Below are 25518 nucleotides of genomic sequence, written 5' to 3' on the forward strand. Positions count from 1 at the left end.
GGGGGGGGGGATTTCCAAACCATGGCAATAATTTGTTTTGCTGTGATGAGGAAGAATGTCAGCAGGGCTTGTTCTGCTTTTGTGGGGGCTTTTCCAGAGACCTGGTTAAGTAGCAGGACCATGGGTTCCATAGGGATAATAAGGGCCAGTATTTGACCAATGACATCTGCTGCCTGAGACCAGAATCTGTGCAACTTGGCACGTCCCCTGCAGTCAGATAATCACAACTAAGTGAGCAGAACCTGAAACCACATGTATAACAGGTCATATTTAAAAGAACACTTCACACACTGGCAAGTTATACAAGTGTCTCCTGTATTGTATAACAACAACTAAAGCAACAAGACGAAACACACACAATGGCAGTTAGATTGAAATGATTGTTGTGTAGAAACGTCTCACACAATCTCCTAAAAGCACTTCCTGCAAACAGAAGGGACATTCACATCTCAGCAAATAGAAGCTTGGCACTGTTCTAAAATGGCGCAGATGAATGGTACTTGGCAAGCCGGCGCGGCGGATAGGGAAGAGAGTTATTTGGGGAACACTGTGACCACGTCATATCCCTCGGGCGGTGTCATGCGTTCCCGTGCGTGCTTTTCACAGTACATCTTGTCTTCTACAAAGAAGTGGCCCTTTTGCTTGAGGTTCATCCCACAGTCGGTGCAAACGTAGCATTCGGGGTGATGAGGTTTGTCCCGAATCTTCACAAACACTCCCCTGCAAAAAGCAATGATACAAATAATTTCCAGGAGCAGACTTTCTACCCATATTGGGCAATGGTAGGCAGTCAGTAATGGCTCTGATGCCTGAAACAGTGCTTCAAGCCAGCTGAATAAAGAGAAAGAAAGTTTGCTAGCGCTTAGTTTGCCTTTAAAAATAATTTTTACAAAAAATGAGGTGTTCGTACCACACTTTGGCCAAAATATGTAAGCTCACGTGCCATGTCAAGGCCCCTCATTGTACGTGAGTCCTACACTGTCTAATGACTTTGAGTCTGTGATGCAATTAAAATAAAGTCCCCCAGCAAACAATGTGACTGAGTAGTAAGACCTATTGCACCTACCTTTAGCTCAAAAAGGCTCTAGTGGAAAAGCAGGGAGCTTTTAAGCCCCAGCTCATTAAAGGAACAGTAACTCTAAAAAATGAAAGAGCTTTAAAGTAATAAAAATATAATGCACTGTTGCCCTGCACTGGTAAAACTGGTGTGTTTGCTACAGTAACACTAATATAATTTATATAATAAGCTGCTGTGTAGCCATGGGGGCAGCCATTCAGGCTGGAAAAAAGGAGAAAAGGCACAGGTTACATAGCAGATAACAGATAAGTTCTGTAGAATACAATAGTGTTTTATCTATTATCTGCTTTGTGCCTGTGCCTTTTCTCCTTTGAATGGCTGCCTCCATGGCTACATAGCAGCTTATTTATATAAATTATAGTAGACTTTCTGAAGTAAACACACAACTTTTACCAGTGCAGGGCAGCAGCAAATTACATTTTAGTTACTTTTATACACTTTCATTTTTTGGTGTTACTGTTCCTTTAACACACACATGAAAGTGATTCATTGGTTTAAAGGCTACATAGCAGCTAGAAGCAAAATTTGGCTACAATTTGTACACAAAACACAGAAAAAAAAATCCAGAAAAAACCCACTAGAGCCTTTTTGAGCTAAAGGTAGGTGCAATAGGTCTTAATACTCAGTCACATTGTTTGTTGGGGGACTTTATTTTAATTGCATCACAGACTCAAAGTCATTAGACAGTGTAGTACTAACACCTCATTTTTTGTAAAAATTATTTTTAAAGGCAAACTAAGCGCTGGCAAACTTTCTTTCTCTTTGTGTATAGGTAATGGTTTTTTATCGTTTATAGCAGCTGGTCAACTCCAGATTGTGGGTTAGACCGAGCGCTGGCACAATAGTGTGTTTTTAGCAGCTGGTCAACACTACAGCGTGGGTTAGACCGAGCGCTGGCGATTTTTTTCTGGATTTTTTTTTCTGTGTTTTGTATACAAGCTGAATAAAGACCTGCAGGAGAAGGCCCAAGACGGCAGCTACTCTCTGAGCTTATTAAACACCTTCCTTATCTTTTGCAAATGGAGGTGCCGCAGCATGTTCTTTTATCTATGACTTACTACCCCGTGCAAGGGTCTAAGCTGCTGCAGCACCCATCCAACAAGGATAATTTAAGGTGGTTCATGTTCTCCCAAAGACTAAATAAAAGACCTACAGGAAACACATGTATGTTAGAAAGTTGCAGCAGTTATAGTTCATTATCCAGAATTCGTTCCATCCATACTCTGGGTCCTGTAGCTAGAAGTGCGTTGCCCTAGCTCCTACATACAGGCCTATGTTGCCCCACCAGAATGATGCAGGAGAATAGGGTAAATAAGAAAGCGTGCTAAGGCAGAGTAAGCAATATGATGCTATTATTAATTACATTATTGCAGATACATAGCTGTAAAGTAGAAAGTATTGTGCAGAAACATTTACTTACACAATTCCTGAGCCACAGTGACCACAAATAGGCAGTTTTTGGCCACTCCCCAGAGAGGCTGCCACTTTAGTTGTGGGTGCCCTTACACTCCGGAACCCTGACGGCTTTTCCCCTAAAAATATAATGCATTACATTAAATTCATTCTATCAAGAAAAAGAATCTGCCTTCTTACTGGTCTCTAAAGTGAGCAAACACAATTGGAAAATGCTAAGAATTTATTTAAGACACAATAGTTTCTCCCTTCTTTTCCAACTCTTAAATTAAAAAAGTATCTCCTTTTTAAATGAATTATTGGTATAAGGCTACTGCCACACCGTGCAGATTCCGCAGGCTGAGAATCAGCCTTTATGTTCAGTAGCTCTCCAGGCTGGCTTTTTTAGCAGCTATCTGGTTGCTAGGGTCATATTTATCCTAGCAACCAGGCAGTGGTTTGAATGAGAGATGGAAGATGGAGTAGAATGGGAACTGAACAGAAATAGGAATAATTAAAGCAGTAGCAACTGTTTTCTTGGCTGTGACCCCTATTTGAAAGCAAAAAAAAAAAAGCAGAAGAAGAAAAATCATTTTAAAACCAATAAAAAATGAAGAACAGCTGACAAATTGCTAAGTATATGCCATTCTCACGTATTACATGCTAAAGGTGAAGTACCCCTTTAAAGCTGGTATATCTGTGTAATATAAAGATTAAGCAGCCAATTTATATTTACCAACGTCATGCCCAATATTTGTAGATTCAGAGTCAATGGCTTTATTTTGATCACTAATACAGTTATATATCTATTATATATCTAGTCATGTGATCTAAGATTATATATTAGTTTATAAAATGTCCTACTCTCCCTATTTCAACAGCGGAATTACTAAAATAAACCGGTCTGTAATGCTTTGTCTGGGAGATTCACTCAGTTATTTCATTATTGCAGTTAGCAGTTATTAAAAACAGGTTGAAAGGATACAAACTTTTAAAAAAAATGTTGGGAAATGTTCAAATTCATTGAGCTGCCATGTTGTTCCTAGTAGTGCGGTTAGGCAGTGGCAAAGTGACATCTCCAGGATCTCCTTCTCATATGGTTACCCACAACCACCCCCTCCCCCAACTACATGCATCTGGTGGTGTGGCCACAGGCAGCAGTAAAAGGGCACGGAGAAGTCCTTACTGGGCCGGTGCAGTAGTATTAGATCTCACTACTTATCAAGTGACAAGCTAAAGGAAAGGAACAATAGAAAGCAATGGGCAAGAGAAGCGTGAAGTGGCCGGAAGGCTGCACATGTGATATATGTCACTCTCAGTGTTTGACATGCTCTACCTGCATCTATAAATGGTCTCTCCATAGGACCTGTATATAAACATTCTGTGCCCTCAAAATCTAGCAACAAAAAGAGAATTATATGTTATTCATAACAGTATAAATGCACACAGCATGTTATTCCCTTATGTGCATTAATAAGAACAAAGTTAGAACACTTTTATGAGTTAAATATATAGGGCTTGTGCTGAATATACCTTTTTCCTATTGTTTTTACTAGAATATACCGTATATATGGTTTTGTTATTTTTTTTGGCACTATCAAGCAAAAGCTGAAACTAAAAGTAAAGTCACATTCTATTTCCTGGTTCACATGAACTCAGTCAAAACAAAGCAGTCCTCTGTATAATAGGCTGCTTCTTATCTGAAAGCCTAACAGGCAGCAGCTGAGGGTAGAGAGGGGTGGTTTACACAGGGGGTTCTCCTCAGTGGACTGCTGGTTTGTTTTGACTCTGCTCCTAAGGACGGCAGGTAAAATGACATGTTACTTTCAGCTTCGGAATTTGCATTTATGTAATAAAATGACAAAATAAAAAAGAATAGATCAAAATTAAAAAAAGGCAGAACGTATGCATAATCCCTTTTCACTGAACTAATGCTGAACAAAAAAAAATAATATTTAGAGAGAAACCTGTAGGGAGAAGTTACATAATTGGGTCAAAATGTATATTAGACCAATGTAAGCCCAGCTTCTGCTAGGAACGATATTTACCCATGCTGGCTAAGCTTAGCCAACTTCCCCCTTACACCACCATTTTAAAGCTGTATCATCTCCACTGCTGCACCTTAGGGCTAGCATGGCATTCCCTACGAACCTGGTACAATCAGTATTTTACCATACACCCTACTCAACTATATTTCCCTTTCAAAAGCACTGATCGCTTTCATCAAACCCTATAAGCGGGCAGGCCTGGTACAGCACCAAGTAGGACAGGAGGAACCCAAACACTTGCCTTTCTCATCAGTTTCCAAGATTTCCTGCAGGACCAAGAAAGAAGCCGACTGCCTAGGGGGTTCATCTAATTCCTGATTCTCCTGCAGCATCTTGTAAACTTCAGACTCTTTATCAAGGTGTCGAGTATTTGCCGGCTGTGTTGGTTCCGAACTATAAGAGATTACAGATGGAAGGTGGTGAGACATACAGCAACAGGTAACAAAATCCAGATAAATCTGTCACATTCACCATTGGCATTTTTTTTACTAGAAAGATCCAGAGACAGACATAATATCCCTTGTAGGCAAAGTCTCCAACAACCAGACTCCATGTTACCCTGTGCAATAAAAAAAGGTCCAATAGATATATTTAACAAACAACATATACTTGCTATTCACTGTTCTGTCTTCAGAAAACAGGAAACACTGCTCACAGGAAGTGACGTTTTTACAAACTGATATTTTTTCTGGCTTTGATAAATTCAATATTTGTAGGCCCACACAGGCTAATGGCACATGGCTCATTTTAACAAGCACTGGTTCTGCCTGATTACAGTGGTCCATAACCCACACCCTCTGTGCCATTAGCCTTAAAAAATTCTATTTCTGGATTCAGTGCCCCTTTTGGGCCCTAATTATATTTACCATTTTAATCACAACAGATTTTGTGGAGCACATCAGGTATTAAGCAAACTGGGTAATGTAAATCAGCTGACAATTCTTTTAATATGCAGACTGCTTCATACAGTGGCTTGCAAAAGTATTCGGCCCCCTTGAACTCTTCCACATTTTGTCACATTACAGCCACAAACATGAATCAATTTTATTGGAATTCCACGTGAAAGACCAATACAAAGTGGTGTACACGTGAGAAGTGGAACGAAAATCATACATGATTCCAAACATTTTTTACAAATAAATAACTGCAAAGTGGGGTGTGCGTAATTATTCAGCCCCCTTTGGTCTGAGTGCAGTCAGTTGCCCATAGACATTGCCTGATGAGTGCTAATGACTAAATAGAGTGCACCTGTGTGTAATCTAATGTCGGTACAAATACAGCTGCTCTGTGACGGCCTCAGAGGTTGTCTAAGAGAATATTGGGAGCAACAACACCATGAAGTCCAAAGAACACACCAGACAGGTCAGGGATAAAGTTATTGAGAAATTTAAAGCAGGCTTAGGCTACAAAAAGATTTCCAAAGCCTTGAACATCCCACGGAGCACTGTTCAAGCGATCATTCAGAAATGGAAGGAGTGTGGCACAACTGTAAACCTACCAAGACAAGGCTGTCCAACTAAACTCACAGGCCGAACAAGGAGAGCGCTGATCAGAAATGCAGCCAAGAGGCCCATGGTGACTCTGGGGGAGCTGCAGAGATCTACAGCTCAGGTGGGGGAATCTGTCCATAGGACAACTATTAGTCGTGCACTGCACAAAGTTGGCCTTTATGGAAGAGTGGCAATAAGAAAGACATTGTTAACAGAAAACCATAAGAAGTCCCATTTGCAGTTTGCCACAAGCCATGTGGGGGACACAGCAAACATGTGGAAGAAGGTGCTCTGGTCAGATGAGACCAAAATGGAACTTTTTGGCCAAAATGCAAAACGCTATGTGTGGCGGAAAACTAACACTGCACATCACTCTGAACACACCATCCCCACTGTCACATATGGTGGTGGCAGCATCATGCTCTGGGGGTGCTTCTCTTCAGCCGGGACAGGGAAGCTGCTCAGAGTTGATGGGAAGATGGATGGAGCCAAATACAGGGCAATCTTGGAAGAAAACCTCTTGGAGTCTGTAAAAGACTTGAGACTGGGGCGGAGGTTCACCTTCCAGCAGGACAACGACCCTAAACATAAAGCCAGGGCAACAATGGAATGGCTTAAAACAAAACATATCCATGTGTTAGAATGGCCCAGTCAAAGTCCAGATCTAAATCCAATCGAGAATCTGTGGCAAGATCTGAAAAGTGCTGTTCACAAACGCTGTCCATCTAATCTGACTGAGCTGGAGCTGTTTTGCAAAGAAGAATGGGCAAGGATTTCAGTCTGTAGATGTGCAAAGCTGGTAGAGACATACCCTAAAAGACTGGCAGCTGTAATTGCAGCAAAAGGTGGTTCTACAAAGTATTGACTCAGGGGGCTGAATAATTACGCACACCCCACTTTGCAGTTATTTATTTGTAAAAAATGTTTGGAATCATGTATGATTTTCGTTCCACTTCTCACGTGTACACCACTTTGTATTGGTCTTTCATGTGGAATTCCAATAAAATTGATTCATGTTTGTGGCTGTAATGTGACAAAATGTGGAAAAGTTCAAGGGGGCCGAATACTTTTGCAAGCCACTGTATATAAATGCAAAAGGGCCAAGGTATGTTTCCAGCAGCCACTCCCCCTAAGCTCTTATTACATGTTGTGGGCCAGTTAATTCTCAAAAAGCATATTCAAGGGCCAGATTATAGTAAAATCATGATGTCATACAGACTATGGAACCCATGGGAAGACTGGGGGCCATGGAAATCCTTTGGAGGCCCACATCTGCCCTGTTGGCCAGCCCTGGTTTAGAGCTCTCTTCTCATCGTCTTGACAGAAGAATAGGCTGAAAGTATAATTCCATGCTAGTACATACAGGTAACTGGAACATGTATTTTCATTTCCTGCTTTTTCTTCACAACACATACACAATTTATATTCATTATTAATTTTGCCTAGCCTTGCTGCTGTTCATCCTCTTAGCCATCACCCTACAGTTGTTTGTATGTGCCGAGATTGTTATCCACACACTTCCAACCAAACAGTTTCTGTCGCCCCAGAAGTGGGTAGATAATAGCAACATCTTTCCCCAGTGTCCTGTCTTGTTTATTAGAACAGGATCACTAGCAGTGCTTCACAAGATTAGGCTACAGTATTATTTCTATAAAAGATTAGTTTTTTTATTTTTTATAGGCTGAGTAGGCCGGGGAGGGAGGGCCACTGACTGACAAAAATCCTATTGCTCCTTGAGCTGTATTACTGCACTGTTGCTCTTTATTACTTATCTTTCAGTTCAGCTTCCATTCAACCCACTGCCAAGTTACTAGGTTAAACTGGATCCTAGCAACCAGGTACCTGCTGAAAATCTAAAGTGCAGAGCTGCTGAACCAAAAGGGAGATAATAAAAGAAAAAAAAAAAGCTAAAAATAAAAAGACAAATTGCAAATTATCTCTGGATATCACTTACCACGTAACACCAAGAGTTAATTTAAAGGTTAACTACCACTTTCACATTGATTTTAGGGCTCCGGTTTGTGTAACTTAAAAGAATGCTTGTTTTTTACTACATATTTCATGATTAGGACATTTTGTCTATTTTGTGTAATGGACAGTGTTATTGATTGACATTAATACTGGTATATATAACTGCTCTGAGACATGACACATGTTATAATCAACCCCTCTTCCCCATCATACACATACAAAACCTGTCGTATACCAAACATCCAAAAACAACACATAAAACCAAATGCATGCAGGGACACAAGATTTCCATGCTGTAACGTCTTTATCAGGAATGAAAAATGTGGCACGTGCCTGGCCTCTAATGAATGATTTCCCTATTGTCCCAATGTGCTGTTAGAAGAGAAATCTACTGGGCCGGACTGCAGGAAACCCCTGGTGGCACTTCATACATGCATATTTGATGTCGCAGACAAACTGTGGCATGCTTAAATGGAGACTGAACGAATAAAAAAATCTTCCCTTCCAAAGAGCATGCTGGCATTTCCACTCCTTCCCATTACCCATTGGCTGCACAAAGATGGAATTGGCTAGTGGTGAGATATATCTTACTGTATAAGGCAAATACTTTACCTGATCATATCTGTGTAAATCCACTTCTTTTCCTGGTCTAATATGAATTCTGCCCTACAAATACTATGTAATAACCATGCTTTGTATGTTCGAATTTCTTTCTTTTTCTTTTGCAGTTGGGTGAAAATTGAAATTCAATAAAAATAACTTTGAAAAAAGTTTTAAAAGATGGACAGTTTTTAAGGCTTCATCCAAATGCTACAGGTATGGGATCTGTTTTCCGGAAACCTGTTTCCCAGAAATCTTCAAATTACGGAAAGGCCATCTCCTATGGACTCAATTTTAAACAAATAATTCCAATTTTTAAAAATGATTTCCTTTTCCCCTGAAATAATAAAACAGAACCTTGTACTTGCCCAACTGCAAATGCCCTGTAAATATGGCTAAGCTAGTGTATAGGGCACATTTACACCATACATGCCCATACATATTAAGAGGTTGTGGTCTAGAGGAAAACAGTTTTCAGGATGGGTTCCAGCCTATATTACCCCTGCCAGGAGAACTAGTGTTTTTGAGAAAGAGACAATGACCGTTTGTTATGCTAGTGGTCACAAGAAACACAATGAGAAGCGGACTGTAACTGCATTACAAAACTTAAAGGGAAACTCTGGCTTATGAACCAAAATTTTGTTAAAGAGCCCCACACAACACAGAAACCCCTAATATACCTGGCAGGGGTAAGGGAATAACACATTGATGTTAATAACTTCTCCACATCTTACAGACAGCATGCAGGAACTACATAACCCACGAAGCATTGCAATGTGATGTTACTATCCTTATCGGCATTACATGTGCAGGGAATTGTGGGATTTGGAGGATGCAGGCTGAAGGCAGGCTGAGCACAATTGACTTCTGTTACATTTTCTTCTCAAAGTAGTCAGCCAGATCAGCATGTTTTTTAACAGATGTATTTTGCAAAGTTTCTTGAAATAATGTTTACTTTACAAAAAGCTTAAAAGGAGAAGGAAAGTGATTTTGGCATTTTACTGCCAACAGATTAGCCACAATAGTGGAAGCTAGAACACTATATTTATTCTGCAGAAAGCTTTACCATACCCCAGTAAACAGCCCTAGAAGCTCCCTCCATTTGTTTTAGATAGCAACTGCCATTTTAGCTTAGTCTCAGTGGCTTCTGTGTTGTAGCTATAGCTGCTGTTAGCTCAGATAAAACATTCTGATGGGAGGGGGAGTGAATTCTTACAGGAGAGGGTGGACAGGAGAAGGTAGAGAGGAGGGAGCTGGCCCAGGTATTAAAGGATTTTTCTGAGAGAGGAAGTACATGTGAACACAAAAGAAGACAAGACATTCTCTTCTTTTAATAGAGGACTCATTGCAGTGTTTCTGTGAGTGCTTATGGCTGTATTTACATAGACCTTTCTGATAAAGCTTACTTAGTTTTTACCTTTCCTTCTCCTTTAAGTTGTGTTTGGGTGGAGTTCCCCTTTAATAAGCATAATTTTTCATGCCTACCATATCATATCAGATTACATACACAACTCCCAATGCTCCTGCATTCTGTGAGGGATGCAAAACCACTATGGTGAACTGAGATCAGGATGCCATGCACTGTTAGGTGGAGGGAGAGATCAGGTTGAGATGCCACAACGCCATCAAGCAGTGTCAATCCTCAACACACGTGCACTGTGCTGGGTTTCTCTATGGCCAATGTTACCTGATATATGATGGGTTAAAGGATGATATCTGCCCTTGCAAAGTATCCATAATGTTTTCCTGTGAATAGAGCTGTAAGGGGGAGTTAAACTGGACGTGCATGACTTTGAGACCAGGAACGTCAACCTCCACTGGGCTGTTGGGACAGATCTGAGCTGCTTCTTTGAGTCCTTCAGGAAGCACCCGCGCTTGGTTTGGGATGGAGGAGGTACTATGCCTCCTTTGCAAAGAGGCTGAGGTGCTACGTGACTGGAGAGGGTTATAGACTGAAGAAAGAGGAGCTTTAAACATGGCAGAAGGAGACAAGGGACTATAGATCAGTATAAAGTCAGAGGTTAAGGCAAGAAGATAATAAAAGGAAAAGGGAAGGAAATGAAAATATTAATTAGGAACAAAGAGCGGCGTGTGTATGAGCTACTGCAAACAAATCAGCATATGCCCCTAGCCTCACTAGCTGATCCTACGGGAAAGGACTGAGGGAAATAGATGTATGGCTCATACCCATTGGTGATTCTGTCAGTACACGTAATCCAATGCTTGACTGCAAATGAACGGATATAAAAATGTAACTGATCTGGCTACAATACTACCCATGGCTGCTTGTGTATGCGTTGCTTCTGCATCTTCTGGATTGTCCTGTGCTCTAGTTTATTCTCCTCATTGGAATTTCTCTGCGTTTCCATTGAAACCTATGGAGTCTCCTATGAAACTCTACTTAATTCTGCAGCCAACATAATTTTTATCACGCAAACACAAGAAGAGAAATGATTTAACACTTATGCCCAATGCCCTGAGACTGTAACAAAAAACACAGCCTGTGTATAAGTGCAGACTGACAATCAGCCGTATGCTTGAAAAATCTTCTAATTATGCCTGGACTCGGAAGCACTAAATCCACCCGGGTGCAGGCACATGCAGCTGATATCCCCCAGAAAACGAGAAACGTTGTGTTTGTTGGCGGATATCATGCTTCCAGGTGCAAGCTCAATTAGAAGATTTTTCAAGTGTATGGGCTGACTTCCTGCGCTTATACGCGTGGGGCCTTACCTTTAGATCTGGGGATTCACAAGGTTGGCTAAATGGCATTCATTTGTTTGTTAGAGAAATGGCCAGAATGTAGCTGCTCTCACTTCTGCATCTGCTGAAGCCTGACCCATCACAATATGTTTATAGTATATTATATATTGTATATTATGTGTGAGCTGCTGTACATGTCTATCATATGGACAGATAGGCCGTTTTCTTTGATGGCTAAAGGAGAGGATTGTTTGCCAGTGTGACAGGACCTGTGGTAGACTACACTTGCCAAATGAACCCCCCATGTTTTATCTTCTAGCACTCCTACAATTCCATGGGTAGCAATACAACCTGACTGGCCAATAATCACTCAAAATTGCCAGCTGGTTTGAACATGCCGAACAGCATTGGCTCAATTCAGTCCCACACATACATAGAAGCCACAGTGGCGGGAAACAGGGAAACTGCCTCACATCTGTCCTTGTGTAGCCTGCTTAGCTTTTGAACAAAGCATGATTCACAAATGATAATGTCCTGGTTGTGATCATTGGGAAAAGCTGTTGAACCCCTTTATCAAATGCAGTCATTTTTATAGCCGTTTATTTGTGCTGGATTTAACGTTTGTCAGTAATGTAAGTGACCAGTGTCTACCGGCCCATGACAATAATTAATTCACAAGTCCACTGTGAAAACAAAACATGGCGTGTGAGTGATAATTGAAGTGAATCCGAGGAGGCCAGTAAATATTATCTGGCTAGGGAAACACTTCTGAAAGGCAAGGCCTTTATAACTTAGCTCAGGATTTTTATTTTTAATGTAAATAAAAGGTCTCGGATTGAACTATGGGGTAATAAAAGTCTATAGTCTATATGCTGCTGATAACATAGCAAATAATGTACCCCCTATTATACAACATAAGGATATTATAAGTCACCAAGGAGTTTCATGACCACCATATAAAAGCACAAGGCCAAAGGCATGAAACTCTGAAGTGTAACAGGGAAGTACACTATTTATTATAATACAAAAGTTTAAGTCATGTGAAATTACATCACAAAGCACTAATTATAACTGGTGACATCACCAAGAACAGTTAATAAGGATATAATTTACAGGATATTCATTGCTCTTGTATAATATATATATTTATATATACTGGAAGATGATCATATTAATATGCAAGCACCTGATGGAACCTGTCGGAGATTTTAGTGGCTGGTAAGTCATGCTGAAAGCACGCTGAAATTTGACTGGTCTCTGGTAAATGAAAAGACATATTGGTTAGTTTTGCTAATAACAAAGTCATCTGTAAAATAAGTACTCGAAGAGATGGACTTCAACAAGCAAAATATACATATATTCCTGAATTGTGCAGAAAAATGTGAAGGCATATGATAACTTGCTATGGCGATCATGGTGAAACCCTTCCTGATCGTTATGCATGCTACCAGGATGTCGGCTGACCATATTAATGATAATGATCATTTAGGAGGTCTGTTCAGGAAACTGGAGCAGACTGAGATACTTACGCTTTGCTTGGTACTTGGGCACTGGGAGTCGATTTGGTCTCCAGGGCACTATTGAAGTTCTCTATGTTGTCGGAAGAATAGAGGCCGGCTGGGTTGTTGTACTGAGCAGTGATCACTTTGGGGGTGCTGGAAGCTGAGGCAGCAGTGAACGGCATAGCACTTCGATTATGTGCACTTCCTATTTGTTTTAATTCCTGCATGCAAGGGGACCAGAAGGAAAATCAGAAGTGTCTCTAACATGCACGCGGGATGTGACACATCAGCCAGAACACATGCCATGCAGCAAACATTAAGAATATGAATAAATAGTAGGTTGAACCACATTTACAGACTGAATACTAATTCAATGTCATCAGTCTCTTGAATGCCCTGTCTATAACACTCTTAACAATTGCAGATAATATGTATAGAAAATATGTATTAGGAATAAACCAGTGTATAATCAGTCCTTTCCCTTGCTGTGCTGCTATATGCCAGAAGAGGAGCATTATGGATTTTCAGGAAAGCTAAAGATGGTTATGGCCACATTTATTATTCCAACCAACCATCCAATAGATTAGAACAGCAGGACTGAAGGAACAACTGGTCTTCACTTCATTTCTGTCGACAGATGGAATTTTTTTATTTTCCATCAGGACAGACAATCCTTGATCCACAGGATTACATATTATCGAAACAGTCTAAACAGCTGTCCATCCCCAGATGGTCAAACAGGATGGTCCAAATCAGTCAACTGCCAACCCAAATCTGGGCATGTATAGCCAGCTTAACCTTGAGCACCAAAGTTCCCTTCTTCTTGGCTGTGTGCTCAACATCATTTACGTGCACTTTTCAAAACACGTGTGCACTTTCAAAAAATCTGTGTGCACAAAGTATAAGAGCATGGTACAAAATAAAATACTCCTAAGTACAGTGAATGAAATGTCTCTATCATGAGCATTATGGCTGTAAGTCTTAAGCGGATAATATCAATTTCCCCAAGAATAATAGACAAATTCTTTATGTGTGAGGTAATACCGGCTCCAGCACACAAACAATAGTCCTGTTATAGCTTGTGTGTGTAAGCACACTCTTATCACAGCTAATGCGCACTAACACACCCAGTGCTGATGTGCAATCACATCCCGTCTCTCTGGAAACAGATCAACAAGCACAAACACTGACTTCTAATGAAATTTATAGAATTAGAAACCTCTGGAAAGGAGGGGCAGAGCCCCACTCTAGTCATGTTTCAGAAGTGATTTTAGATCCTGGGCAGGCAATTCCATGCTGACTCATAGGCTTAAAGTGCCGTCACTAACACCGTAAACCAGGGTCTGTCTGCCCATGTAATAATGTGAGTACTGCTTGCAACCTTTGGTCATAATAGCTCAGTATATATCCAGCATAGCATTGTAAATACATGGTGTGTAACCCTAACCCCACCCTTTGGTCATACATAAAAAACATTGAAAGCAGGGTTTGGTATGACTTGGAAGGACCCTAAAGAGCTACAGCTCATGATGTAAGAAGACATTCTCAATGACTCTCAAGCACTGAAATGCTCTCTAATATAACACTAGCCAAAGGCTGTGGTGCCTGCTTACTATATTTATAATTACAAGAGCAACAATGTATGAGTTGATCCCCCTGCTTTCATCTTACCAGTGCACAAATAAATTACTTCATATAGGGCAAGGTATGTCCAGAATGTGACTATTCCCTGGGAAACCAGAACAACTGCTGGTCAGGACCAATCTAACCTAGACAACCTGACTGACACCCGTTTTGTTAGCAGCTGTTTTGCACAGTGTACACATGGCATGGCTTGTATGGTTAAGACACAGACAGAACTCTGCAGTAAAAACACAGACCCTAAAGAATGTATGTTTAGAATGTATGTTCATCACAATAGCATAACCAGCTTGCTTGCCTGCCTGTATTTACAGGCAAATTCAGTGGCGTGCAAATTTGTTTGTTACACATGCACCAAAGCATGCTGGGATTTTATTATGTTTGCCACATTAGGCAGCAGGGCAGAGTAGAATGTGATGTGAGACTATACACAAGTATTGTGACCCCTAAGATAGAGCTAAGGGAAAAAGCCAAGTCAGTGTGAGACCATTCTCCACCGAGGCATGCATGACAGCATTGCAGTAAATGCAAAGAACAGATAGAATGAGCAGTGCAAGATGCTGTGCCCCAGTGCATTAATAGGACACATACATTTAGGGTCAAAGTGAAGGGATTCTGTAATTAACAGATATTTATATAATTATATAAAAAAAACTGTTACTGTGGCCCAAAGTTTCTCTCATTCCATGGACAGGAAGACAATGGGAAGAAGTTAGTTGCAATTAAACTTAAAACTTGAAATAAACAAACACAGATTGGTTGCAATGGGTAACTGCACTGTTGGACTTAAGTAAATCACCCCCTTCTCACTTGTATAAGCTCCTATAATATAGACACTGCATAGTGTATGGTGAGAACACCAGGGATGAGAAGAAAAAAGTTGCCAGGGGGATGGTGAAAGTTGTAGTTCAATAACATTTTGGGCACCTCCAGGTGCCAACTAATCCAAGGAGCTTTTAAATTGATTGTATCAACTTAAAGGTTGTATGACACGTGGACGTTTTATCCTCTCAAATAACACACACTGGGGGTTATAAAATACCCTAAGGGCAGTGGCACATGGGGAGATTAGTCGTCCACAATAAATCTTCACTATTGGGGGTGACTAATCTCCCCGACATGCCATCCCAGTAGCAACAATGCAATCCCAGTGGGATGGCATATTCGACGCCTCTGTTTTCCGAAGTCACCTGAAGTTTCCTTGTGAGGCATCTTCGGGCGACCAAAGTGACGCATATACCATCCCACCAGAGATTTACATTCTTGCCGGTGGGATGGCATGTTGTGGAGATTAGTCACCCACAATAGTGAAGATTTATTGCGCCCGACTAATCTCCCTGTGTGCCTCTGCCCTAATGGGGTTTTAAGTTGCAACTTGTCCAATGATCCATGGTAACCAATCTGCTGGTAGCATTTGCTAGTAACCTGCTTGGAAACAAATATAAGCTTGGTTGCTATGGGTTACTAGAAGTGGGCAAACCCAGTACATTTGCCCAGATGCAGTAATTCATTGCAACCAATCTGCAGGAAGTATTTATTGGTCACCTGTTTCAAAACAAACATATTATTGGTAGCCATGGGTTACTGCCCCAAAGCAAACTTAGTGCCTTTCATTACATATGGGGGATAGGGGTTAGCACAGGGAGAAATCTCAGAGCCAGCCCTGTATACAGCTGTGTTTATATATAAACCCTGCTGTGTGGGACACACACAAAGAGTCTAACTATAACACTTTGCCATCTATTTGTCGACATACATGCCAGGCAGTTCAATCCCTGGAGGAATTATCTTTATCCAAAACATAAAAGTGATTCTGAACATAACAGGAGAATTGTCTTTCGTCAAGTATGCAGTTGGCTCTGAAGGGTAATGGCAGTGCTGATAGGCTTGGCCTGGGTTAGCTCTGAGCAAATGTAGAAAGTATTTGTGGGTACTGATATAGATGAGTGCCATGTTAAAGAGGGTACAGCAAACCCCACATTCCCATGCTGCTTAGTACTGATACAGGGTGTCTGCTTTTATTCCCACATAACTGAAGAGTGAAGAATTTATGGCAATCACTACATAAGAGGACGTTTGGGCAGCATGTGAAACAAAAAGGACATGATTACCTGTGGGTTACTTGCTAAATTCATCTTGTAAGGATTTGGCTTTCCATCTTCGGACACAAGAGGAGACCATATTTTCGATTCAACCCTGAAAACAATCAGAAAGAGATATTTAATCCCTCCAATAAGATTATGCTGATAGGAAGTGGCTCCTAGATTTGCCAAGCACATGACTAGTATTTTATGATGAGTGATGTACAGTTTGACCACATACCTCACTCAAGGTCTCATTGGTATGATAACTGCACAAAGCTGCTTCCAAATTTGTTGTGTTGTTGTGTTTACCCTAGCCAGGTTTTAAAAAGTTGTAGAAGATTCAATACCCCTAATGGCAGCTGTTTGGGGTGCTGGTAGGAAGCCTTAAGCTCAGCTCTCAACAACTTATTTCTGCAAAACTCTGGTAAAAATGGCACCACCTTAGGGTCTAAAATATCTATCCTTTGTTAACAAAGCAAAATTACTGTAGTCATACAGGGCACCATATATGGACTGGATGTGGTCTTAGGGCAAGGCACAGTTGGCAATTGGTGCCTGAGAGGTATTCAGCTCAGTGGCAATCACCTGGGTCCCACTGGTTCAGGAGCTTAACATTCAGACTCCTTGGACAACAAGAATCCAGGTCTGAAAACCTCTAAACTAATGAAGTATACTAAACTGGCATACACCAGAAAATCTGTTCCTTAGCGAGGTCACCAACAAGTGTATTTTTATCCAATTAGGTCACTCATAAAATATACAAAACTGAATTAATCCCATCAATTTTTGGCCAAATAAGAGTCAGGCAAGCTGATGGTTTGTCCATATACATGGTCCAATAAGTAAGCATCTCAAGGGGCCAAGCTGGCAGCTAAAATCAGCACATATATAGCCAGCTTAAAAAATAGAATTGCTCTCCATGATTAGCTGTACAACAGTGTAACAAAGAACTGGAAATGGTCTGAGTAGCAGACGGCGAGCACTTTGTATGCTGTACTTCTTACGAAGGATGACATACATGTTTTTAGTAGGCTAAGATTGTTTGTATGCTGGAATCTGGAACCATAAAATGCAAGGCAAAAAAAAAAAAAAAAGAATGAAGCCTTTGTCATTAATGTATTGGCTGAGAGGGCTGGCTGTAAAGTAACAGGGAGCTGCAAAACCAGTTAGAAAAATTACTGCCGGCTACACATGGGAGTGGGAATTTTGTCTGACTTTTGCTTATTGATTTAACCCCACAAGAAAAGCCCATACCATACACTACAGCAGAACAATATCCCATTTTGGGCACAGCTGAAATTGCCAGTCTGCAGTTTAATGTCAACATACAGTCAGGTGTTAATATGGATGAATATAATGATGAAATCCCCAACCAAACTGTGTGATCATGGCCCATGAATGGGTTGCACTGTGGAGTAAAAATGCATGGGTTGAAGAGGGAGAATGGACAACCAATCCCAGCAATAACTGGCTCCCATCAGAGGATACATGGGGTAACTTAGCACCCCACAACTGCATCGCTAGTACCTGCGTATATCGGCCTGGTCAGCCAGTTCAGAGCAATCTATGCGTCTGGTCAAATCATACAAAATATCTCACAGCTTTGCAGGAATGAGTTTGTATAAAATAATGCAGCTAAAGATGCAAAGGCAATTTATAATTTGTTACCAATATCAGCTCAAAAATGTTTATTTTTAGCTGAAATGATTTCCTGATGAGAGAGTGTCTTCACTAAACAAATGATTACGATAGCCATAAAACGCCAAATGAAAAACAGCTATTAATATACCAATTGTAAACTAAAGTGACAAATGACAGCACACAGGAATGCGAGGGAAGGGAATATTAAGAATTATTTATTTGTAAGGAGACTGAGAATGCTGCTCAGTGCCAAGTGCTAAATGAGATTTCCCAGACTATTTAAAAATAAATGATTTAGAAACTACCCATCCTGCCACTAATGTTACATTAAAAAAGCAACTACAGCCCTAAGTAAACACCCAATGGCCCCTTGTTTACTTTCCTGGGCTGTACAGCACTCATTCTCACTCAATCTGTTGCTGACTGCAGTGAAAAAATGGTGGTTTCTGCAATCAAAATGTCTGTGGAAGCAATTTTATCTTATACAAAAAAATTTACGAAAAATTTGGGGAAAATGTATGCATTTTCCTAAAAGGTTATATATTTTTACACACCAGTGTGTTGCCCAGCTGACTAAGGTGGCCATACAATGCATGATCTGGGCCAAATTTAGTAATACAAATTTATGGCCAAATTCCAAACCTGATCGTGTGGCCCCAACTTATAAGACAGGTCTAAATATTACCGCCTTGGCACAGACAGTAGAAGGTACCCTTTCCTATTAACCTTTGCATTTTTGGCACATCCATTGTGGCTGGGTTTTATTTGCTTCGGCCCAACGTAATATTCTCAATTTAAGTTGAACTAGCCCTGCTATGAAAATAATTTGGTTCAAATCTCATAATGCTTGCAACTGGGACCTGGGATGTGAATGTTCAGTGACAGCACCCTGATACTTCTGCTCTGTGGACACTTATGCATCAAAAAAGCTGCCCATACCCAGGCCTACACTGACTGTGGACTTGGCCACTCTTGACCCAATTGGCAGCTTTCAGGCTCATTTATGGAACCAAAACTGTGGCCATTTCCAACCCCCAACTCAGTCCGAATTAAGTTGCAATATAAGTGCCCATAAGCACCACATCGAGCGCAAAGTATTGTTCTCTTTTGACAAGTCATGGCCAAATCATCTCCCTACATTAGGTTAAACTGAATTACAAGAAACCATAATTTATCTTCAATTATATAAGATGAAAAACTGTGTAACAAAAGAAGCCACACAGATACATACGATAGATATTTTCTAGTTTTGGTTAAATGTATTTTAGCCAACAAAAATGTATAGGACGATATTTAACTTTGTTATGTTCTTTCCTTTGTTTTTAAGGCAAGACAGCCTGGGAGATGAGTATGAAAAATATAATGTTATAAAACAGTCCACATTACAATCCATCTATTGTCTGGTTGCTAGGTTGAGCCTAGAGAAAGACAGAATAAAGAATAACCACAAGTAACATATTATACAGTCACAAGAGAGACCCACAAAATGCATTTCCTTTGTTCTCAACAGGTGAAAAATTATTTACTCCTGACCTATGAATATATAATTATGTTCCAGCCCTCCAGCTTCCTTTCATAAAACATCAAAATTCAAACAGTATTCAGGGTTTTTACTGGAAATAACACAATTCCTCTTGACCAAAATGCTTCTGACCAATTCAGAAGCATTTTGCACAAAAATCCATGGTTTTATGGGGCAGAACATGTGAAGTGTCTAAACATGACCAGATCTATGTATGTACATACTGTATCTATGCTTTCACTAAATCAGCCTTAGGGCTGTGACAGACAGTGAGATCTCCCCGAAATGCCATCCCACCGGCTAGAATGTAAATCGCTGGCATTACATTCTAGCCGGTGGGATGGCATTTCGGGGAGATTAGTCGCCCGCGACTAGGGAGATTTGTTGCACACCGTCTAATCTCCCCATCTGTCACAGCTCTTAGTCTTATTCTTATATGTTTAGCTATATTGTGTACTCAGGTTAATAATTAACAGATCAACTGATATGCAATAAATCATCTCATACCACCTTCTCTTTCAGCTAATCAAGCAGCAACTGCTGAAAGAGTTTTGTGCGCTTAAACAAAGAATGGCCGTACAGTGACTGCATGATGATTTGTGTCAAACATTGTTAGTAAGAGAAATAATCCAGAAGCTGTAGGCGGGAGATTCAGCAACATACATAAAATTATTTCAAAATAGTTTATAGAGTGCTATATTGTGTTTTCCCAAGTTATACAGATCGCGAAGAGCAAACAAACATTCCCTCTCTGCATATTAGCATTTTTACATATGCCTGCACCCAGAGCCATTGCGTCAGCCTGGGTGCAGGCACGCAGGGAGGATTTTGGTGTGGAAACATGTGAGTATGCATTTTGGGACAGAAATCTGCTCTGTGTGCCTGAACCTGAGCCAATGCAATGGCAACCTAATATGTAACATTTTCTGAATGCAAACACTCATGCGATCTTGTTTGCTCAGAGTCCTCAACCCTTTTTTCTCGGATGGTGGACCCTTTTTCCAGATGATGGACTGCAAGTCAAAATGAGCTACAGAGAGAATGTTATAGTGGCTGCCGCACTGTCCATTAAGCTTCTGTAGAGTAATGCACTGCATATATCTTAACAGCATTAAAATGAAGAGTGATATTTTACTCACGGTTATTAAAGTCAAATGAGAGAAGCGGACAGCCTTACCTGTTTATTGTGAGAATTAATTCATCTTCACAGCCTTTAATTTTATTCTGTGCTTCTAAATGAGTCATGCCGTCTGTGTTTTCCCCATCAATAGAAATGACTACATCTCCAATACATAGATCGGCAACTGCAGCTTTGCTTCCCGGCATTACCTGGAACAAAAAGAGCCACAGGATAGTTGACTTATTCCCTTATAGCAACCAACCCAATAATATTCTTATTTTAATACAATACAATAATGAATAAATTAACTTTATTTCATAAAAGTGTATTCAACAGCACTACCATGTGTATTCAGTGTGTGAATACAATATATATATATATATATATATATATATATATATATATATATATATATATATATATATATATATATATATATATATATAGAATAAATAATAATGTTAACAAAATCCTACTCAGCCTCATCATAGCCTTTATCCAGCCAAGCACGACCTTGAACTTGCACAGAGTACAACCAGCGCACTATGCTTTTTTTTTTTTTGGCATAGTAAAACAGGATTTACGTGCTTTATAAGTGCTTTGTTGCCCATAGAACATAAAAATCTAGGGCCCTGGCCACAGACTTAATGTTTTATGGCAATGGCACATGCAGCAGTCTGTCGCCCAATTGCTGGTTATGTGCAAAAAAAATTAAAAAAAAAAAAAGGCAGGAAAAAAGTACATATATTATATGGAAAGCATGGAAATGTGTAAAAATGCCTTTTCTGTAATTAATCCAGCCCGCCACATGTTAAGTATTTTGCACGCTGTGATCACCATACTTGTAAACACAAAGGTATTTTCCAGTAATGCTGCCGCAGGGGTTAAAGTAATTGTGCCACAGAGTGTTACATGCTCTAAATCAGGGGTAGGGAACCTATGGCTCGGGAGCCAAATGTGGCTCTTTTGATGGCTGCATCTGGCTCGCTGCCAAATCTTTAATAAAAATAAAATAACGGGGGGCGTGTCCTGCGTTCGGCAGTTAGAAGACGTGTTCTACGCCCTCCTCCGCATCGCATCCACATCAGGCATCCTTGGCACCCACCCTACCTTGCCCCTGTGCTCGGCGGATAGAAGACGTGTTCTAAGCCTTAAAACACGTCTTCTATCCGCCGAACGCAGGCCACGCCCTCCTCTGCATCGCATCCGCATCTGGCATCCTTGGGACCCACCCTACCTTGCCCCGAAGCATCCACGGCCAAACATATTGTTTGGCTCTCACGGAATTAATTTTAAAATATGTGGTGTTTATGGCTCTCTCAGCCAAAAAGGTTCCTGACCCCTGCTCTAAATAGACCAAAGGCTAAAATCATTGCCTAAAAATATGATTGTGTTTATAAGCAATATGTCACAGTCATATTTGTTTCATTAATTCTAACCCAAAAGCCACCCATGCTGAAAGAGGGGGATATCTAAAACCTGTCCTGTGAGTGGCCACCAATAAACCACTGATTAACAGTAGCAAGAAATAGCATTAGGCTGATGCCACAAGGGGCTAATTCTCAACCTGCAGAAAAACGCAGGCCGAGAATCAGCCCCTCTGCTGGCATCAGCCTCCTACCTTGCCTGCACCTGGAACCATTGTGTCAGTGAACATGTGGCAGACATTGGCAAAGAAACACAACAGATTCCAAACCAATTTCAGCCAGGTGTGGCTGCAGCAGGGCCAACGCAATGCTTCCAGGCGCAGGCAAGGTAGAAGGCTGATGTCAGCAGAAGGGTTGAGACTGAGAATCAGCCCCGTTTGGCATCAACCTTATGGTGGGGCCAGATATGGGACTTTGCTTTGTAAACTGCCTATAAATTACCATGTGCAAACTGTATAGTACTCTCTTGTCCTTTCCCCAGATACTTACTTATTTACTTTAGACAGATTACCTACAACTTTTCAAGACACAATAGTATCATGAAAGAGGCACACTTATTTATTGCTTTGATAACACAGCAGTAAAAAAGAAAAAAGTTTTTATGGAATAGAACACCTCTAGGCCAAAGCAAATTTCTTTGTGTTTGTAATAACTGCAACTAAACATTTATGTAAACTACACATTGGGGGGAATTCACAAAAGTGAAGAGAGCCCTTTTTTGGAGTAAAAGTGGTGGAAAAACTGGTGGAAAACACTTTCTCCAGACTCACAAACAGAAATCTGCCTAAATTCCAACTCAACCGCCACTTTTCCATTTTTGGTGAAAGACAGTTAAAAGACACTTTTGTGAATTTGTCGTTTAAACAACATTTTAATGACATGTTTCCCGACATTTTCAAAATGGAGTAAAGCTCAGTGTAACTCTGTTTAATTCTAAGATTATCAATTTTGTTTGGTTTCACCCAGTCTCCAAGTCACACCTAAGGTAGGGGCCCCATTGGGGGATCATTAACATATTAATGGGGATTAGCAGCCTATTGTTAGGGGGCAAGTCTCTGTCTAACCCTAGAACAATAGGTGCAAAAAACCTCATTAACATTTTATAAACAAGTAAAACACTGATTAAAAAAAGTTTAATTTATATCTTATATATAAAAAGTTTTTGCCTCAAATTAGTTTTAGCTTAATCAATGAGACAATAATAACATTTTGTGTGAATATATTGTAAACATTTTTATTAAAAGGGAAAGTAAAGCCTCCCAGGCAAATTTTTAGTTTTAGCAGCAGTGCCCCCTCTTTAATCACTTCACTGACATTTGCCCCAACTTATTTGTGCCCCCCCATAGCATGTCCAGAACTACAGAGCTGCTTAACAGCATGGTCCCCACCATCTTGGGGATCAGCAAACGGCACATACACAGTGGCACCCAAACTGGGATATTGGGGTACAGGGTTAGACTGGCCCCAACAGAGCAAGTTGGTGTGGGGCCGGATTGCTGCTGACCAGTAATGAGTAGGGGCTAGAGAAGATGGTATTCAGACCCTTACATCTTGTTACAGAAGTGGAATTACACAGAAATATAGAAAACATTATAAAGCCCAGATTGTCCTGAAAAAAATGATGTATAGTTTCCTGGGCAAACTGAAATTACCCCTCAGGAAATGCCCCCAAAGTGAAATGACAAATAGCAAATGAAATGCCAAATCCTGCTGGTAAAATCCTTATTCCAAGGCTGATGTAGATGTGGGACTGGGTTTAATGGCACCAACAGATTTACTAACAGCTAATTCATTAAAAAAAAATGTCGGGAAAATTAAAAAATCTGAAAACTGTCTGTTTAAAAGACAAATTCACAAAAGTGGAGATAGAGGTTTGTGAATTAGGTGGAAAATCCAACAATATACACTTTTATTTTGTCTCAATATCAGCACTTTTGTGAATTCCCCCCCTTGACTCAAAGGGATTTTAGCCCATTGCTCCACACAGAACAGCTTCAGCTCTTGGATGTTAGTGGGTTTCCTTACATGAACCGCTCACTTTAGGTCTTTCCACAACATTTCTGTTGGATTAAAGTCAGGTCAGCCCAGAATATCCACTTTATGCTTCTTTAACCAGAATGACTTGTGTTTAGGATTCCTTTAGAATTCTCTGGTATAGTTTAGAATTTATCCAGGCCCAGATGCAGCAAAACAGGCCCAAACCAGAACACTCCCACCTCCATGTTTTACAGATAGGATAAGGTTCTTATGCAGGAATGCAGTGTTTTTGTTTCTCCAAATGTAATGCACCTCATTTAAGGCAAAAAGTAATTTTTTGTCTTAAACATTCTTCCAGTATCCTTCTGGTTTGTCCACATGATCTTTAGCAAATGGTCAGCACTCTGCATTCAGTTTCCTCTCGAGGCAACTTGCGCGATTTCAGTCAAATCGTGCCGCCGCGTATGCCATCCCACTGGCGATTTACATTTTCGCCGGTGGGATGGCAATCCGGGGAGATTAGTCGCCCGAGACACGGGAGATTTGTTGCAGGCGACTAATCTCCCCATGTGCCAGAGCCCTAACACCCGAACACAGTCATCCCACTGACTGAAAACACCAGACTCTGATTTCACCTTTAAATGATATGATAATTCTAAGGAGTCACTTACTTTTGCTGCACGTAGATATGTTATTGGATGGATATTTTAGGTTACATTCATATAAAAATATAGTTACATAGTTACATAGGGTTGAAAAAAGACCATTGTCCATCAAGTTCAACCCATCCGAGTAAACCCAGCACACAACCTATACTAACCAATCTATACACTCACATACATAAACTATAAATACAACCACTAATACTAACTGTAGATATTAGTATCACAATAGCCTTGGATATTCTGCTTGTTCAAAAACTCATCCAGGCCCCTCTTAAAGGCATTAACAGAGTCTGCCATTACCACATCACTAGGAAGGGCATTCCATAACCTCACTGCCCTCACCGTGAAAAACCACCTACGCTGCTTCAAATGGAAGCTCTGTTCCTCTAATCTATAGGGGTGACCTCTGGTGCGCTGATTGTTTTTATGGGAAAAAAGAACATCCCCCATCTGCCTATAATCCCCTCTAATGTACTTGTACAGAGTAATCATGTCCCCTCGCAAGCGCCTCTTTTCCAGAGAAAACAACCCCAACCTCGACAGTCTAACCTCATAGTTTAACTCTTCCATCCCCTTAACCAGTTTAGTTGCAGTCTCTGCACTCTCTCCAGCTCATTAATATCCTTCTTAAGGACTGGAGCCCAAAACTGCACCGCA

At 40.5% G+C, this 25518-nt stretch overlaps 1 protein-coding gene across 5 annotated transcripts in view; it reads right to left on the reverse strand.

Moving 5' to 3' along the window:
* Nucleotides 1–25518, reverse strand: part of pdlim1 (PDZ and LIM domain 1) — a 37718-nt gene continuing 12200 nt past the window's right edge. For 2 of the 5 annotated variants that reach the window (XM_018095314.2, XM_018095313.2), the window contains exons 2-8: nt 20850–21001; nt 16537–16621; nt 12812–13005; nt 4760–4911; nt 3807–3866; nt 2499–2610; nt 1–720 (exon numbers count right to left, since the gene is read on the reverse strand). In XM_018095314.2, coding sequence (XP_017950803.1) covers nt 534–720; nt 2499–2610; nt 3807–3866; nt 4760–4911; nt 12812–13005; nt 16537–16621; nt 20850–21001 — 942 coding nt within the window. In that variant the 3' untranslated portion in view covers nt 1–533. Of the gene's footprint in view, nt 721–2498; nt 2611–3806; nt 3867–4759; nt 4912–10266; nt 10576–12468; nt 12773–12811; nt 13006–16536; nt 16622–20849; nt 21002–25518 lie in introns of those variants that run through there. The other 3 variants (XM_031904919.1, XM_012966268.3, NM_203599.1) reach the window with 3 other exon arrangements.

The sequence above is a fragment of the Xenopus tropicalis genome, chromosome 7 (genome assembly GCF_000004195.4).
Source record: "Xenopus tropicalis strain Nigerian chromosome 7, UCB_Xtro_10.0, whole genome shotgun sequence".
In the NCBI taxonomy this organism is placed as follows: domain Eukaryota; kingdom Metazoa; phylum Chordata; class Amphibia; order Anura; family Pipidae; genus Xenopus; species Xenopus tropicalis.